Here is a 17,483-nt window from a genome sequence, read left to right as displayed (position 1 = left end):
CACTGTTCATTCCACCCAAACGCAACATGAACGTGACTTAATGTGTCCGTTGAGTCCAACGCAAAAAAAAATGTGACACATAAACGACTCACCCAGTGACTAACTGAAGCAATGTGTTGGACAGAATGGCGAAAAGAACCAGAGTCCTGGACAGTTTGAGTGTCCTCCAGGTTGGGATTGGGAGGACGAGTGGACTGTGGATGTCAACAGAGCTGTGGACGATCAAGGTTCTGTTCAGGAGTAGCTTTTTTTTTTTTATGTTTTGATTTTGAAAGCACAGTTAAATGTAGACGTTTGTCTCTTAACGCTGCTATTCTTGCGATGCATTCACGTTCCTCTCTGCAGGGTGGGAATACGGAGTGACTATTCCTCCAGATGATAAGCCTCGGTCCTGGGTGCCCGCGGAGAAGGTGTACCACGTCCATCGCAGGAGGCGAGTGGTTCGACCTCGTAGGAGAGTTGCACCTGCTGGAAGAGCAGCTGCAGAGGTCAGCATAGAACAATGGAGTCGGACGTTTTGGCTCCCTTAAATTGCAGAATTTTAAAATGTTCAGAAATAAATACAACATCATAAAATCAGAATGTTTTTAGTCTTGGACGTTAATCATTAAGAATATGGTGTTCTGTGCTGAAACAGTCAGGAATAGGCAGTTTTTTGTGCAAGGGGACTCATGAAGGAAGCCACCAAGATACTCATGACAATGGAGTTATAGGCACACTCAAAAATTACTCATTGGATGAACTCAATTCAATTACAGTAGTGTTCAGAATAATAGATTAAAAATAATAGATGAAAAAGATTAATCCAGGTTTTGAGTATATTTCTTATTGTTACATGGGAAACAAGGTACCAGTAGATTCAGTAGATTCTCACAAATCCAACAAAACCAAGCATTCATGATATGCACACTCTTAAGGCTATGAAATTGGGCTATTAGTAAAAAAAAAAACTAGAAAAGGGGGTGTTCACAATAATAGTAGTGTGGCATTCAGTCAATGAGTTCGTCAATTTTGTGGAACAAACAGGTGTGAATCAGGTGTCCCCTATTTAAGGATGAAGCCAGCACCTGTTGAACATGCTATTCTCTTTGAAAGCCTGAGGAAAATAGGGCGTTCAAGACATTGTTCAGAAGAACAGCGTAGTTTGACTAAAAAGTTGATTGGAGAGGGGAAAACTTATACGCAGGTGCAAAAAATTATAGGCTGTTCATCTACAATGATCTCCAATGCTTTAAAATGGACAAAAAAACAGACGCGTGGAAGAAAATGGAAAACAACCATCGAAATGGATAGAAGAATAACCAGAATGGCAATGGCTCACCCATTGATCAGCTCCAGGATGATCAAAGACAGTCTGGAGTTACCTGTAAGTGCTGTGACAGTTAGAAGACGCCTGTGTGAAGCTAATTTATTTGCAAGAATCCCCCGCAGAGTCCCTCTGTTAAATAAAAGACATATGCAGAAGAGGTTACAATTTGCCAAAGAACACATCAACTGGCCTAAAGAGAAATGGAGGAATATTTTGTGGACTGATGAGAGTAAAATTGTTCTTTTTGGGTCCAAGGGCCGCAGACAGTTTGTGAGACGACCCCCAAACTCTGAATTCAAGCCACAGTTCACAGTGAAGACAGTGAAGCATGGTGGTGCAAGCATCATGATATGGGCATGTTTCTCCTACTATGGTGTTTGGCCTATATATCACATACCAGGTATCATGGATCAGTTTGGATATGTCAGAATACTTGAAGAGGTCATGTTGCCTTATGCTGAAGAGGACATGCCCTGGAAATGGGTGATTCAACAAGACAATGACCCCAAGCACACTAGTCAACGAGCAAAATCATGGTTCCAAACCAACAAAATTAATGCCTCGCAGATGTGAAGAAATCATGAAAAACTGAGGTTATACAACTAAATACTAGTTTTGTGATTCACAGGATTGCTAAAAAAGCAGTTTTAACATAATAGTTTTGAGTTTGTAGCATCACAGCAGATGCTACTATTATTGTGAACACCCCCTTTTCTACTTTTTTTTACTAATAGCCCAATTTCATAGCCTTAAGAGTGTGCATATCATGAATGCTTGGTCTTGTTGGATTTGTGAGAATCTACTGGTACCTTATTTCCCATGTAACATTAAGAAATATACTCAAAACCTGGATTAATCTTTTAGTCACATAGCACTACTATTATTCTGAACAGGAAGGTGCACACAGGTGGACTACATTCTTTATAGGAGATGCAAGCTAAAAGAAATCAGACTATAAGGTGGTAGCAGGAGAGAGTGTCACTCGACAGCATAGGATGGTTGTTTGTAGGATGACTTTAGAGGTAAAGAAGAAGAAGAGTGAGAGCTCAACAAAGGATCAGATGGTGGAAGCTGAAGGAGGAAGACTGTTGTGTGAAATTTAGCGAGCAGGTGAGAGAAGCACTTGTTGGAGGGGAAGCAATTTTGGACAACTGGAAAAGTACTGCAGATGTGGTGAGGGAGACAGCTAGGGCAGTACTGGGTATGACATCTGGACAGTGGAAGGAAGACAAGGAGACTTGGTGGTGGAATGAAGAGGTCCAGGAAAGCATAAAGAGAAAGAGGTTGGCGAAAAAGTTTTGGGATAGTTGGAGAGATGAAGAAAGTAGACAGGAGTACAAGGAGATGCGGTGTAAGGTGAGAAGAGAAGTGGCAAAAGCAAAGGAAAAGGCATATTGTGAGCTGTACAAGAAGTTGAATAGTAAGGAAGGAGAAAAGGACTTGTACCGATTGGCCAGACAAAGGGACAGAGCTGGAAAGGATGTGCAGCAGGTTAGGGTGGTAAAAGATGCACATGGTAATGTGCTGACAAGTGAGGAGTGTGTGCTGAGAAGGTGGAGGGAATATTTTGAAGAGTTGATGAATAAAGAAAATGAGCGAGAGAAAAGGCTGGATGATGTGGTGAGAGTAAATCAGGAAGTAAAAGAGATTAGCAAGGAAGAAGTGAGGGCTGCTATGAAGAGGATGAAGAGTGGAAAGGCAGTTGGTCCAGATGACATTCCAATGGAGGCATGGAAATGTCTAGGAGAGATGGCAGTAGAGTTTCTAACCAGATTGTTTAATAAAATCTTGGAAAGTGAGAGGATGCCTGAGGAGTGGAGACGAAGTGTGCTGGTTCCTATTTTCAAGAACAAGGGTGATGTGCAGAGCTGCAGTAACTACAGAGGCATAAAGCTGATCAGCCACAGCATGAAGTTATGGGAAAGAGTAGTAGAAGCTAGGCTTAGAAAACAGGTGAAGATCTGTGAGCAGCAATATGGTTTCATGCCGAGAAAGAGCACTACAGATGCAGTGTTTGCTCTGAGAATACTGTTGGAAAAGTACAGAGAAGGACAGAGTTACATTGTGTGTTTGTGGACTTAGAAAAAGCTTATGATAGGGTGCCAAGAGAAGAGTTGTGGCATTGTATGAGGAAGTCTGGAGTGGCAGAGAAGTATGTTAGGGTAGTGCAGGACATGTACAAGAATAGTGTGACAGCGGTGAGATGTGCAGTCGGAATGACAGACTCATTCAAGGTGGAGGTGGGATTACACCAAGGATCAGCTGAGTCCATTCTTGTTTGCAGTGGTGATGGACAGGTTGACAGATGAGATCAGACAGGAGTCCCCATGGACTATGATTGCAGATGACATTGTGGTCTGTAGTGAGAGTAGAGAACAAGTTGAGTCTAGTCTGGAGAAGTGGAGATATGCTTTGGAGAGAAGGGGAATGAAAGTCAGTAGAAGCAAGACTGAGTACATGTGTGTGAATGAGAGGGAGCCCAGTGGAATAGTGCAGTTACAAGGAGCAGAAGTGGTGAAAGTAGATGAGTTTAAATATTCAGGGTCAACTGTTCAAAGTAATGGAGAGTGTGGTAGAGAGGTGAAGAAGAGAGTGCAGGCAGGGTGGAGTGGGTGGAGAAAGGTGGCAGGAGTGATTTGTGACCGAAGAATATCAGCAAGAGTGAAGGGGAAAGTTTACAAAACAGTAGTGAGACCAGTTATGTTGTATGGTTTAGAGACAGTGGCACATAAAAAAAAGACAGGTGGCAGAGCTGAAGATGTTGAGATTCTCTTTGGGAGTGACAAGAATGGACAAGATTAGGAATGAACATATCAGAGGGACAGCTCAGGTGGGACGGTTTGGAGACAAAGTCAGAGAGGCGAGATTGAGATGGTTTGGACATGTGCAGAGGAGTGACCCAGGGTATATAGGGAGAAGGATGCTGAGGATGGAGCCACCAGGCAGGAGGAGAAGAGGGAGACCAAAGAGGAGGTTCATGGATGTGCTGAGAGAGGACATGCAGGTGGTTGGTGTGACAGAGGAAGATACAGAGGACAGGGTGAGATGGAAACGATTGATCTGCTGTGGCGACCCCTAACGGGAACAGCCGAAAGATAAAGTGTGTGTGTGTGTGTGTGTGTGTGTGTGTGAGATGGATGCTGAAATTACATTTGTGGTTATTGAGATGTTGAATAACAGGTGTCCAGTTCTGGCTGGTCAGTTTTGATGTAACAATCATGAAAATTAACTTCAGCTGACTGCGTGTTGTGCAGAGGCGGGACCAAGGTGACCCTGAGGGATGGGAATTCTCTTCTCTGATCGGCTGGAAGTTCCATCGCAAGGAACGCTCATCGGACACGTTCCGACGGCGGCGCTGGAGGAGGCAGATGGGACCTGAAGATCTCCTTGGATCATCTGCCATCTTCAAACTAGAGGGGGCGCTGGTGAGTCAAGAATGGAAATGTTTGGGAGAAACTTTCTGGGAGGGGGGGAATCTGAACAGCTGCAAAATCTGTGACTTATTTAGACTTTAAAATCTTGTGGGTGATACAGGGATATGTTCGTAATTATGGTCACATTAACTTTTACTAAACTTGATAAATGACTATTCGGAACAACTTAATGTAGGCTCATTTGTCGCAAATTTTTTATTTTTTTTTTGTAAAAGCAGAAACTTGCCTGATTCTGTTAGAATATGATTTAAATAGTAAAAATAGGATACCAGTTTCTTTTTTCTTTTTGCATTCTAATGCCCTGAAATCCAAGATGGCTTCCATGATACAAAAATGGCATAACATTGACATTACAGTTTATCAATCTGGGTCCAATCTTTTTTTTCAGCATCTGTTCCTTGTAAAACCGTATTACAGATTCTCACAGGGATAACAGCTTCCCTGCGACTATAATCTTTTTATTTTGTGAAATGTCAGACTGCCATCCTGAATTAAACATGGCGGGCCCAAAATCGATGTTTGAATGCACTCGCTGGACAATTTTTCCACATTAGGTTAAGGTTTAAATATTGTGGTGTGTGTGTGTGTGTGTGTGTGTGTGTATATATATATATATATATATATATATATATATATATATATATATATATACTCAACAAAAATATAAACGCAACACTTTTGGTTTTGCTCCCATTTTGTATGAGATGAACTCAAAGATCTAAAACTTTTTCCACATACACAATATCACCATTTCCCTCAAATATTGTTCACAAACCAGTCTAAATCTGTGATAGTGAGCACTTCTCCTTTGCTGAGATAATCCATCCCACCTCACAGGTGTGCCATATCAAGATGCTGATTAGACACCATGATTAGTGCACAGGTGTGCCTTAGACTGCCCACAATGAAAGGCCACTCTGAAAGGTGCAGTTTTGTTTTATTGGGGGGGGGGGATACCAGTCAGTATCTGGTGTGACCACCATTTGCCTCATGCAGTGCAACACATCTCCTTCGCATAGAGTTGATCAGGTTGTCAATTGTGGCCTGTGGAATGTTGGTCCACTCCTCTTCAATGGCTGTGCGAAGTTGCTGGATATTGGCAGGAACTGGTACACGCTGTCGTATACGCCGGTCCACAGCATCCCAAACATGCTCAATGGGTGACATGTCCGGTGAGTATGCCGGCCATGCAACAACTGGGACATTTTCAGCTTCCAAGAATTGTGTACAGATCCTTGCAACATGGGCCGTGCATTATCCTGCTGCAACATGAGGTGATGTTCTTGGATGTATGGCACAACAATGGGCCTCAGGATCTCGTCACGGTATCTCTGTGCATTCAAAATGCCATCAATAAAATGCACCTGTGTTCTTCGTCCATAACAGACGCCTGCCCATACCATAACCCCACCGCCACCATAGGCCACTCGATCCACAACATTGACATCAGAAAACCGCTCACTCACACGACGCCACACACGCTGTCTGCCATCTGCCCTGAACAGTGTGAACCGTGAAGAGAACACCTCTCCAACGTGCCAAACGCCAGCGAATGTGAGCATTTGCCGACGACGAACTGGAGTCAGGTCGAGACCCCGATGAGGACGACGAGCATGCAGATGAGCTTCCCTGAGACGGTTTCTGACAGTTTGTGCAGAAATTCTTTGGTTATGCAAACCAATTGTTTCAGCAGCTGTCCGAGTGGCTGGTCTCAGACGATCTTGGAGGTGAACATGCTGGATGTGGAGGTCCTGGGCTGGTGTGGTAACACGTGGTCTGCGGTTGTGAGGCTGGTTGGATGTACTGCCAAATTCTCTGAAACGCCTTTGGAGATGGCTTATGGTAGAGAAATGAACATTCAATACACGAGCAACAGCTCTGGTTGACATTCCTGCTGTCAGCATGCCAATTGCACGCTCCCTCAAATCTTGCGACATCTGTGGCATTGTGCTGTGATAAAACTGCACCTTTCAGAGTGGCCTTTTATTGTGGGCAGTCTAAGGCACACCTGTGCACTAATCATGGTGTCTAATCAGCATCTTGGTATGGCACACCTGTGAGGTGGGATGGATTATCTCGGCAAAGGAGAAGTGCTCACTATCACAGATTTAGACTGGTTTGTGAACAATATTTGAGGGAAATGGTGATATTGTGTATGTGGAAAAAGTTTTAGATCTTTGAGTTCATCTCATACAAAATGGGAGCAAAACCAAAAGTGTTGTGTTTATATTTTTGTTGAGTGTATATATATATATATATATATATATATATATATATATATATATATATATATATATATATATATATATAATGTGTGTGTATATGTATGTGATAAATTTTCTTTATATTTGCAGGAAACGAGAACCTACAGCAGCTATAATATCACTTAGTCTGTATATTAACCAATATAGCAGTCTTTGTCCAACAAGAAGTCAAACTTTGGATTTTGGACTTTGTTTGCAGCTCAGCTGACAAATAAAGCAAACAAAATTATCAAATGGTCCAGGAACATTTGGACATCATCTTGAAATTAGGCTTGTAAATCATGACGTTAGACTAAATTTAGTCATTGTATTGGTTTCCTTGTGTATGAAAACCTATACTTGGGTAATTTGTAATTATATCTTGTGTATTAGCAAATACATTGCATTATTACTAAATGGAGGTCATTTTGGGCGCCAGCTTGGATTTTGGACCCTTAGAATGTGAAGAAAGAATGGCACCTTATTGTTTTTTTTGTTGTTGGTGGGTTTTTTTTAAGCTTTATCTTCTTTCAAAATCAAGTGAGTCTTTGCTTTAAAAAAAAACATGAAATTACAAACTCTGAACGCAGCACTTTATTCTGATTAAAAATGCAAGTTTAAATGACAGAATGTTTTCTTCATTTTGCCATTTCAGGTGAGACTTTTCAACCAAGTGTTCACAGGTTATTTAGCTGTGAATGCTTTAGTCCATTATAAAGTAATAAGCATAGTAATGTGATAAACGTTAACATTTTATCTCTGATGTGACTATTAGTCATTACAAAGAGTTGTGATATTTGATATGATGGCAAAGTGAAGTCAGAATAAGTACATACATGAGCCGGATCCAACGGTTTAACAAATATTGACTTATGTTTCACATACGTGTGCTGTACTGCCATCTGTTTTCATTTGCCCATATGACACGTGACCATGTCAAAGCCGTGACATGCCCTGTTGTGTCGTTCTGCAGGGTGTTGACACTGAGGAGAAGGAGGTGGGTTCCAAAGCAGATGCCAACAAGCTCTTTGGTGCCAACACACCCACAGTGTTCTGCTCATTTGACAGTAAGTGATGCAGAGAATTGGGCTCACCAAAAACAAAGTCTTGACTTGGCTGTCGTTAGCCAACACGTGTGCTTATTGGTCGATACGAGCCCCCCTCACTGAACTGACAACCTCCTGTTTAGAGTAGCTACTTCTACATGATTTTGGAGGATCTTAGCTGTACAAGATACAGACTGTGTTTTTATTGATGATCAAAGTTTCCTATATTTCTTTAAACTCAGCCATACCACCTATGGGAAAGGTGACATTGGGGGTGATGGCCTTTCCAGATAACCAATTTACTTGTGAAAATCTGACCTTTGGCCACCACGAACTTGACCTACACCTGATTGAACTTTTAGCTGATGCTGCCTGGGCAATTCCACAACCATCCTACACATGTGCTCCAATTGTTTTGAAAATCAAAATCCTGCACTCCAATAACAATGACCTTTGCCAAAATTAACCCTTTAAGGGGTTCAAATATATTTATGAAAAGCAATTCTGCAACCAACCTTCACCAACTTACTAGGTTTGGAAATCAGCCAAAAGGACCTGAGATTTGTTGGCCCAATTAAAAAGACCACATTAATTGATATTTGGCAGACGTGAGCTTTCTCTGGCAATTCAGGAACTGTCCTATGTATATTTGCCAGGTTTGGCCCATAAATCAAATTCCTTGACACAAACATTGACGTTTCCAAAATTATGCTTAAAGGGCGAATCTGGGGTCAGTGTCCATCTGCATACAAAGTGTGGTAGAAAGTGGCTAATGGACCTGAGAGGGGTAGGTGAACAGACAGACTGGTAGGACTTTGACACTAATGACTGACCTTTGGCAAATTTGAACTCCCCTGGGCATTTCCACAACTCCCTCACATATTTGCACCTCGTTTCGCCCAATTTGGGTTGAAAATCAAATTCATTGACCCAATGACCTGGTCCTTTGGCAAAATTAACCACTTAAGGGTAATTCTGGGGTCATCATCCACATACTGTACCAAGTTTGGATTGTGGCCAAAGGACCAGAGAGGAGTATGGGAACAAAGGGGGGTAGACTGTTACTCAGTGTGGACGAGAAAGGTAAATTGTCAACTGACAGTTGACAAGTTCTACCAAGGTATCGCCTTTTTGATGCTGACTTTTTAATGGCTTGTAATCATCTGTACAATATGGCTCTAAAGTTGCCTTGGTAGTTTCTTTGGCAATGGGAACAGGGATTCTCTACGTGCGTTGTACAGCTGTGAATACAACGCTGCAATTAGCACTTTGTAGCACAGTGGTCACCAAAGCTTCAAGGACACCAAAGCTTCAAGGACACAATCGTCAACCAATAGCAGCACCTCATGGCTAAATATTAGTTTAACACCTCACAGTACTCTGCTATCTACCCTCCTAACTACAGCATTTACCTTTTCTGATTTTGCCCTTCCCACATAGGGACAGGCTGAGGCCCTCATCAGAAATATGAGGGCCTCGACATGTCCTCTTGACCCCCTCCCTACTGCCCTGATTAAATTGAATATCAATTCCATAATCCCTCTCATCACTGCCATCATACCCTCTTCCCTGCAAACTGGATATCTCCCAACTTCTCTCAAAACAGCTCTTATCAACCCCCTGCTAAAGAAACCTTCTCTTGATCCTGATAATCTGTCTCATTACCGGCCCATCTCCAATCTCCCTTTTTTCTTTCGAAAATCATAGAAAAAAAACTGTTGCCACCCAAATTCACAATCGCCTACACTCTGTCTTTATGAAATATTCCAGTCACAGCACAGAGACAGCCCTGGTCAGGGCCACCAATGATTTACAGGTGGCCTCTGACCAGGGCTCTCCATCTTTCTTATTACTCTTAGACCTCTCAGCTGCCTTTGACACTGTGGACCACTCCATTCTCCTCCACCATTTGCAGTATTTCATTGGCATCTCCCACACAGCACTCCAGTGGTTTCGGTCCTACCTGACTGATATTGCTGAGGTCGAGGGCCCACACTGTCACCTGTGGAGTACCTCAAGGGTCAGTCCTTAGCCCCACACTATTCTCCATCTACACGTTCCCCCTGGGCCACATCATCAGCAGGCATGGAGTTGCCTTTCATTGCCATGCTGATGATACTCAGCGCTGTGTCAGGTTGGACCCTGCATCGCCCTCACTTTCAATAACTGCTCTTACGGCCTGCCTGGAGGAGACGGGGGCATGGATGAAGGACAGTTTTCTTCAGCTTAACAGGAACAAAACCAAAGGTCTGCCCATTGGGACCCCTCACCAACTTCGGTCCTTTCCTCTGACTGTTTTTTTTTTTTTTTTTTTTTTCCCTTCATTCGCCGACCACAACATTCCCCTAAATTCCTCTGTCACTAACCTTGGGGTACAGTTTGATCCCCACCTGTCATTTGACATCCACATCCAGCACCTCTACAAAACTGCATTCTTTCATCTCCGGAACATTGCCAAGCTCCGTCCCTCCCTTTCCCTACCCGATGCTGAGAAACTGGTCCATGCTTTTGTCTCCTCCAGGCTGGACTGTTGCAACGCACTCCTCATTGGGATACCTGGCAGGAGCCTGCAGAGACTGCAGTATATTCAGAACTGCGCTGCTAGGATCCTGATGGGGGTGCGGAAGTCCACACACATCACACCCATCCTCAAAAACCTCCACTGGCTCCCTGTTAGGTTCAGGATGAATATAAGATCTGTCTCCTGACCTATCAGTGTGTCTATGGCAGCGCACATGTCAAAGATCGGATCAGTCCCTACAATCCATCACATCATGGAGCTCTGCTGACAGTCACCAACTCCAGCTTTCAAAGGCCAAACTCCGCACTATGGGAGATGGGACCTTCCAGATGGCTGCACCCCGACTGTGGAATGCTCTTCCCTACCATCTAAGACTGCCACAGTCAGCTGAAACTTTTAAAAAACACTTAAAGACTTGCCTGTTTTTAAAAGCTTTTTCTTAATTGTTTTTTCCCCCCTTCTACTGGTTTTATTTTTTGTATTTTTATGGTAGTGCCTTGAGATTTGCTTGTCAAATGTAAGGCGCTTTATAAATAAAAATTTATTATTATTATTATACCAGCACTGTCTGAATTATAATAAACAGTAATACTGCACTATATAAAGTTTTATGTCCATGGTGATACTTTAATATCTTTTTAAATACAGGGTCCTACATCTACCATCTCCGTGTGTACATCTATCAGGCAAGGAATTTGTTGTCGATGGACAAAGACAGCTTCTCAGGTAGGATCCACCTTCATGGTCAAACCCATAGATGGTAGACCTGTTCAAAATGTCAAATGTTACAAAATCTTCTGGGCCACATGTTGTTCTTGTTCCACTAATAAAATAAAAGATCTGTGCCAAATTTTATTGTAATTGGACATTGTTTAGGGGTTCCCCCCACAAAGCAACAATTTTCCCAAAACAATCCAGTAATTCCATTAATGTTCTCCTCTGGGTGACCAATCAACCGCACTTTTTGTGATTAGAAGCCATCACATGTACCTGTAAAAGAAAACTGATGGCATCAGAGTCTTCTCCCGTTGGGGTGATATTGCCTTGCCAGCAGAGGGAGAGGAAAATGTCACTCTGGGGGACCTCTAAATCTTATGAGTTCAAACTTGGTCTGCGCCTATAAAACGCCAAGTGGAACAAAAACATGTGGCCCAAAGTCTCTCACAACTTATTTTTTTCACTATATAACATGGAACAGCCCTAATGGACGGTTATGTTGCGATACAAAGACTGAACAGGACTGCGATATTTTGTCCTTCCCAGATCCATATGTGCACGTCTCCTTCCTGCATGTTAGCAAAACGACAGAGAAGCTCCGAGCAACGCTTAACCCAGCCTGGGACGAAACGCTGATTTTCAACGATCTGGAGATTTACGGAGACCCCAAGAACATCGCACTGCGGCCCCCTGACATTTCGCTGGAGTTCTATGACCACGACCAAGTGGTAGGAAGGGAAATACTAGGTCTTCTGAAGTCACGGGATTTGGCCATTTTTATTCTTGAGACCCTTAATGTAATTTTAAATTTATTTTATGCTCTGCCTGTGAACTTAAACTCCTCATCCTGCTCAGGGGAAAGATGAGCTGCTGGGCCGCAGTGTTTGCAGCCCGCTGGTGAAGCTGAATCGAGGCATGGACGAGACTCCCAAATTGCTATGGCATCCCATCTTCCAGAAAGGTCGAAGGGCAGGGGAGGCGCTTGTGGCTGCTGAACTCATCCTTAAAGATAAGGTTAGAGATTGAAGTCATGAAAAATAAGACTTCTACACATAACGTGATCCCAGCCAGGAGCTTTACAAAATTTCATACCCCTGATCGAAAGCAGCGGAATATACAGTAGCGCCATGAAATTAAATCTGGTTTATAATCTATAGTCACTAGGAAGGGTGGAATGCCAAGTCTAATTTTGACATGTGGAATCCCCCACAATAATTTTACAAAACACAATTTTACAAAACAATAATTTTGTAAAACAGCCAGACAGATTTTAATTTCTGGCTGTTTTACAAATTATTTGAGGTAAATTTTTTATTTATTTTTTTTGGACACCTTTCAAATTTTAATAGCAAGCTTTTTCTGGGTATAAACTTGTCAAGTTGAATTTACATAAAATATTCAAGCTATTCATTTCAGATGGGCTCAAATTTATTGCACTATGAAGACTTATTGAAGTGTTTTTTTGGGGGGGTGAGAAGCACTTTTTTTTTTTTTTTTTTTTTAAACTTCAAATTAAACTTGAAATTTTCTTTGAAATTTATCTGGCTGAATTTACAAAAACCCCAAGCAATTCTCAAAATATGCCACAAAAGATGCATTGAACGCCCCCTCTACTGCCACCTTATCGTGGTGGGGGAGTTTGCGTACCCAGATGATCCTAGGAGCTATGTTGTCGGGGGGCTTTGTGCTCCCTGTAGGGTTTCCCAAGGCAAACAGGTCCTAGGTGACGGGTCAGACTAAGGGCAGTTCAGAACCTCCATGACCAGTAAAAGATCAAGGACCATGACGTCGCCCTGTATGGCGGAGCCGGGGTCCCACCCTGGAGCCAGGCCTGGGGTTGGGGCTCGCGCGCGAGCGCCTGGTGGTTGGGCCTTAGCCCATGGGGCCCGGCCGGGCTCAGTCCGAAAGAGTGACGTGGGCCCGCCCTCCTGTGGGTTCACCACCTGCAGAGGGGGCCATGGGGGTCGGGTGCAGAGAGGATTGGGTGGCGGTCGAGGGCAGGTGGCCCGGCGGCCCGGTCCATGCTCACAGCCCCTGGATGTTGGGACGTGGGATGTCACCTTGCTAGGGGGGAAGGAGCCTGAGCTTGTGCGGGAGGTTGAGAGATACCGACTAGAGATAGTTGGGCTCACCTCCACGCACAGCTTGGGCTCTGGTACCCAACTCCTGGAGAGGGGCTGGACGCTTCATTTTTCTGGCGTCGCCCACGGGGAGAGGCGGAGAGCTGGGGTTGCATTGCTTATTGCTCCCCAACTCAGTCGCCAAGTGTTGGAGTTCACTCCGGTGAACGAGAGGGTCGCGTCCCTACGCCTTCGGGTCGGGGACAGGTCTCTCACCGTTGTCTCGGCCTACGGGCCGAGCGGCAGTGCAGAGTACCTGACCTTCCTGGAGTCCCTGGGAGGGGTACCAGATAGCGCTCCGACTGGGGACTCCATTGTTCTCCTGGGGGGATTTCAACACCTACGTGGGCGGCGACAGTGAGACCTGGAGGGGGGTGATCGGGAAGCACGGCCTCCCCAATCTGAACCAGAGTGGTGTTCAGTTGTTGGACTTCTGTGCTAGTCACAGTTTGTCCATCACAAACACCATGTTCGAGCACAAGGGTGTCCATAAGTGCACGTGACACCAGGACACCCTGAGCCGGAGGTCGATGATCGACTTTGTAGTCATATCATCTGACCTTTGGCCACGTGTCTCGGACACTCGAGTGAAGAGAGGGGCAGAGCTGTTGACTGATCACCACCTGGTGGTGAGTTGGATCCCCTGGGAGGGTAGGAAGCCGGTAAGACCTGGCAGGCCCAAACGTATCGTGAGGGTCTGCTGGAAACGACTGGCGGAACCCTCTGTCAGCGAGGTCTTCAACTCCCACCTCCGGGAGAGCTTCTCCCAGAACCCAGGGGAGGTTGGAGACATGGAGTCCGAGTGGACCATGTTCTCCACCTCCATTGTCGATGCGGCTGCTCGTAGCTGTGGTCGCGAGGTCTCTGGTGCCTGTCGCGGCGGCAATCCCCGAACCCGGAGGTGGACACCGGAAGTAAGGGATGCCATCAAGCTGAAGAAGGAGTCCTACTTATCTTTGTTGGTAGGTGGGACCCCAGAGGCAGCTGACAAGTACCGGCAGGCCAAGCGTGCCGCAGCCCGTGCGGTCGCAGAGGCAAAAACTCGGGTCTGGGAGGAGTTCGGGGAGGCTATGGAGGAGGACTATCGGTCGGCCTCGAAAAGATTCTGGCAAACCGTCCGATGCCTCAGGGGGCGGAAGCAGCACTGTTTACGGTGCGGGTGGGGAGCTGTTGACCCTGACTGGGGATGTTGTCGGGGGGTGGAAGGAGTACTTCGAGGATCTCCTCAATCCCATCGTCACGTCTTCCGAAGAGGAAGCAGAGATTGGGGACTCGGGGGCGGACTCATCCATTACCCAGGCCGAGGTCACCAAGGTGGATAAAGCTCCTTGGTGGCAAGGCTCCTGGGGTGGATGAAATCCGTCCTGAGTACCTTAAGTCTCTGGATGTTGTGGGGCTGTCTTGGCTGACACGCCTCTGCAACATCGCGTGGCGATCAGGGACAGTGCCTCTGGATTGGCAGACCGGGGTGGTGGTCCCTCTGTTTAAGAAGGGGGACCGGAGGGTGTGTTCCAACTATAGGGGGATCACACTCCTCAGCCTCCCCGGTAAGGTCTATTCCAGAGTACTGGAGAGGAGAATTCGACCGATGGTCGAACCTTGGATTCAGGAGGAGCAGTGTGGTTTTCGTCCTGGTCGCGGCACACTGGAGCAGCTCTACACGCTCCATCGGGTGCTCGAGGGTTCATGGGAGTTTGCCCAACCAGTCCACATGTGTTTTGTGGATCTGGAGAAGGCATTCGACCGTGTGCCTCGGGGCACCCTGTGGGGAGTGCTCCGGGAATACGGGGTCCGGGGTCCTTTGCTAAGGGCTATCCGGTCCCTGTACGACCGCAGCAGGAGCTTGGTTCGCATTGCCGGTAGTAAGTCAAACCTGTTTCCAGTGCACGTTGGCCTCCACCAGGGCTGCCCTTTGTCACCGGTTCTGTTCATTATTTTTATGGACAGAATTTCTAGGCGCAGCCAGGGTGTAGAGGGGTCTGGTTTGGGAACCACAGAATCTCATCTCTGCTGTTTGCGGACGATGTGGTTCTGTTGGCTTCATCAAATCAGGACCTTCAGCGTGCACTGGGGCGGTTTGCAGCCGAGTGTGAAGCGTCCGGGATGAAAATCAGCACCTCCAAATCCGAGGCCATGGTTCTCGACCGGAAAAAGGTGCTTTGCCCTCTTCAGGTCGGTGGAGTGTCCTTGCCTCAAGTGGAGGAGTTTAAGTATCTCGGGGTCTTGTTCACGAGTGAGGGACGGATGGAGCATGAGATCGATAGACGGATCGGTGCAGCATCTGCAGTGATGCGGTCGCTGTATCGGACCGTCGTGGTGAAGAGAGAGCTGAGTAGGGGGGCAAAGCTCTCGATTTACCGATCGATCTACGTTCCGATCCTCACCTATGGTCATGAGATTTGGCTCATGACCGAAAGAACGAGATCGCGAGTACAAGCGGCCGAGTTGAGTTTCCTTCGCAGGGTGGCTGGGCGCTCCCTTAGAGATAGGGTGAGGAACTTGGTCACTCGGGAGGAGCTCGGAGTCGAGCCGCTGCTCCTCCACGTGGAAAGGAGTCAGTTGAGGTGGCTTGGGCATCTTTTCCGGATGCCCCCTGGACGCCTCGCTGGAGAGGTGTTCCGGGCACGTCCCACTGGGAGGAGGCCCCGGGGAAGACCCAGGACACGCTGGAGGGATTACATCTCTCGGCTGGCTTGGGAACGCCTTGGGGTTCCCCCGGAGGAGCTGGAGGAGGTGTGTGTGGATCGGGAGGTCTGGGCGGCTTTGCTTGAGGTGCTGCCCCCGCGACCCGATTCTGGATAAAGCGGAAGAAAATGGATGGATGGATGGATGGAAGATGCATTGAAAATTGCCAACAGTGATCCATCATGTAATGTGCTGACCTCTTATGGGAACATGTGCCAAATCAAGCGACAACAAAGGTCTGTAGGCCTTTGAGTGTGTCCAAGAACATTTCTCCAAAGACAACTTGCTTGGTTGGTGTAGTAGTATAATATATAATTGCACAGTTATTAGATACCTACAGCCCCCTTAGTTTTATTTTTTAAAAAGTTGGATGTTAAGTCTAATTTATTTCATTATCTGGCAACAGTGATAAACTAGACATTCTGTGTTTATGTTCCGAAAGATAAACGTTCTCTTGTTTGTTTGTAGTCAAGTGAAATGGATCTTCCCCTGCTTCCCCCGAAGAGAGCTGAGAACCTCTACATGGTTCCTCAGGGTATCCGTCCTGTGGTGCACCTCACCGCTGTGGAGGTAACGTGCAACCGGTACATGACGACACGCTTCTCTAACCCGACGCACGTGATCTCACGCCTCGTCTGCCGTGTGTCCAGATTCTGGCGTGGGGCCTGAGGAACATGAAGTCATACGAGCTGGCCTCTGTGTCCTCCCCCAGTCTGGTGGTGGAGTGCGGCGGACAGAGGGTCGAGTCGGCCGTTATCAAGAACATGAAGAAGAGTCCCAACTTCCCCAGCTCGGTCCTCTTCATCAAAGTGGTAACAGGCTGGATCTTTGATCCTAAAGATCAAAGATCAACAATTTCCTCTCTCGCTCTTTAAAAGAGGGGAGGTGATGGTCTAGTGGTTAAGGTGTTGGGCTTGAGTCCAGAAGATCATGGGTTCAAATCCCCGCCTGACTGGAAAATCACTCAGGGCTCTTGGGCAAGGCCTTTAATCCCCTATTACTCCCGGTGTGTAGTGAGCGCCTTGTATGGCAGCACCCTGACATCGGGGTGAATGTGAGGCATAATTGTAAAGCGCTATATAAATGCAGTCCATTTACCATTTAAAAGTGACAGCATTATCAAACATCACCTGGCAACCGTTTGCTCGTTACCACTTTTTATGTATGTGGGAGGGATTTTATGCTCCAGTCAAGGCGGTTTAGTGCAGAAACTGTAACGCATCAGGGGTGCATCCAGAGGTGCCCTGCACGGTGCTTAGCCACCAGAGAGCAGGAACAAAGTAATTAATATTTGAAAAATTACTATTTTGTAACAACAAAAATGATGCTTAAAGGCCAGTAAGACATAAAAGGTTATTCGGTGGAAGGTAGAAATTTTCATTCATTTATATTTTTTACCAGACAGCCA

At 45.8% G+C, this 17,483-nt stretch overlaps 1 protein-coding gene across 3 annotated transcripts in view; it reads left to right on the top strand.

Annotated features, from left to right (window-relative positions):
• LOC117530452 (myoferlin-like) overlaps window positions 1-17,483 on the top strand; it is a 79,216-nt gene that overhangs the window by 43,812 nt on the left and 17,921 nt on the right. For all 3 annotated transcript variants that reach the window (XM_034193334.1, XM_034193332.1, XM_034193335.1), the window contains 9 exons: window positions 125-227; window positions 346-488; window positions 4,564-4,734; window positions 7,960-8,053; window positions 11,202-11,279; window positions 11,817-11,998; window positions 12,126-12,284; window positions 16,544-16,645; window positions 16,726-16,887. In XM_034193334.1, the coding sequence (XP_034049225.1) occupies window positions 125-227; window positions 346-488; window positions 4,564-4,734; window positions 7,960-8,053; window positions 11,202-11,279; window positions 11,817-11,998; window positions 12,126-12,284; window positions 16,544-16,645; window positions 16,726-16,887 (1,194 nt within the window). The remainder of the gene's footprint in view (window positions 1-124; window positions 228-345; window positions 489-4,563; window positions 4,735-7,959; window positions 8,054-11,201; window positions 11,280-11,816; window positions 11,999-12,125; window positions 12,285-16,543; window positions 16,646-16,725; window positions 16,888-17,483) is intronic.

This window comes from Thalassophryne amazonica, chromosome 18 (genome assembly GCF_902500255.1).
Source record: "Thalassophryne amazonica chromosome 18, fThaAma1.1, whole genome shotgun sequence".
In the NCBI taxonomy this organism is placed as follows: Eukaryota; Metazoa; Chordata; class Actinopteri; order Batrachoidiformes; family Batrachoididae; genus Thalassophryne; species Thalassophryne amazonica.
Note: the sequence above shows the minus strand (reverse complement) of the source record. Positions and strands in the feature narration are given on the sequence as shown.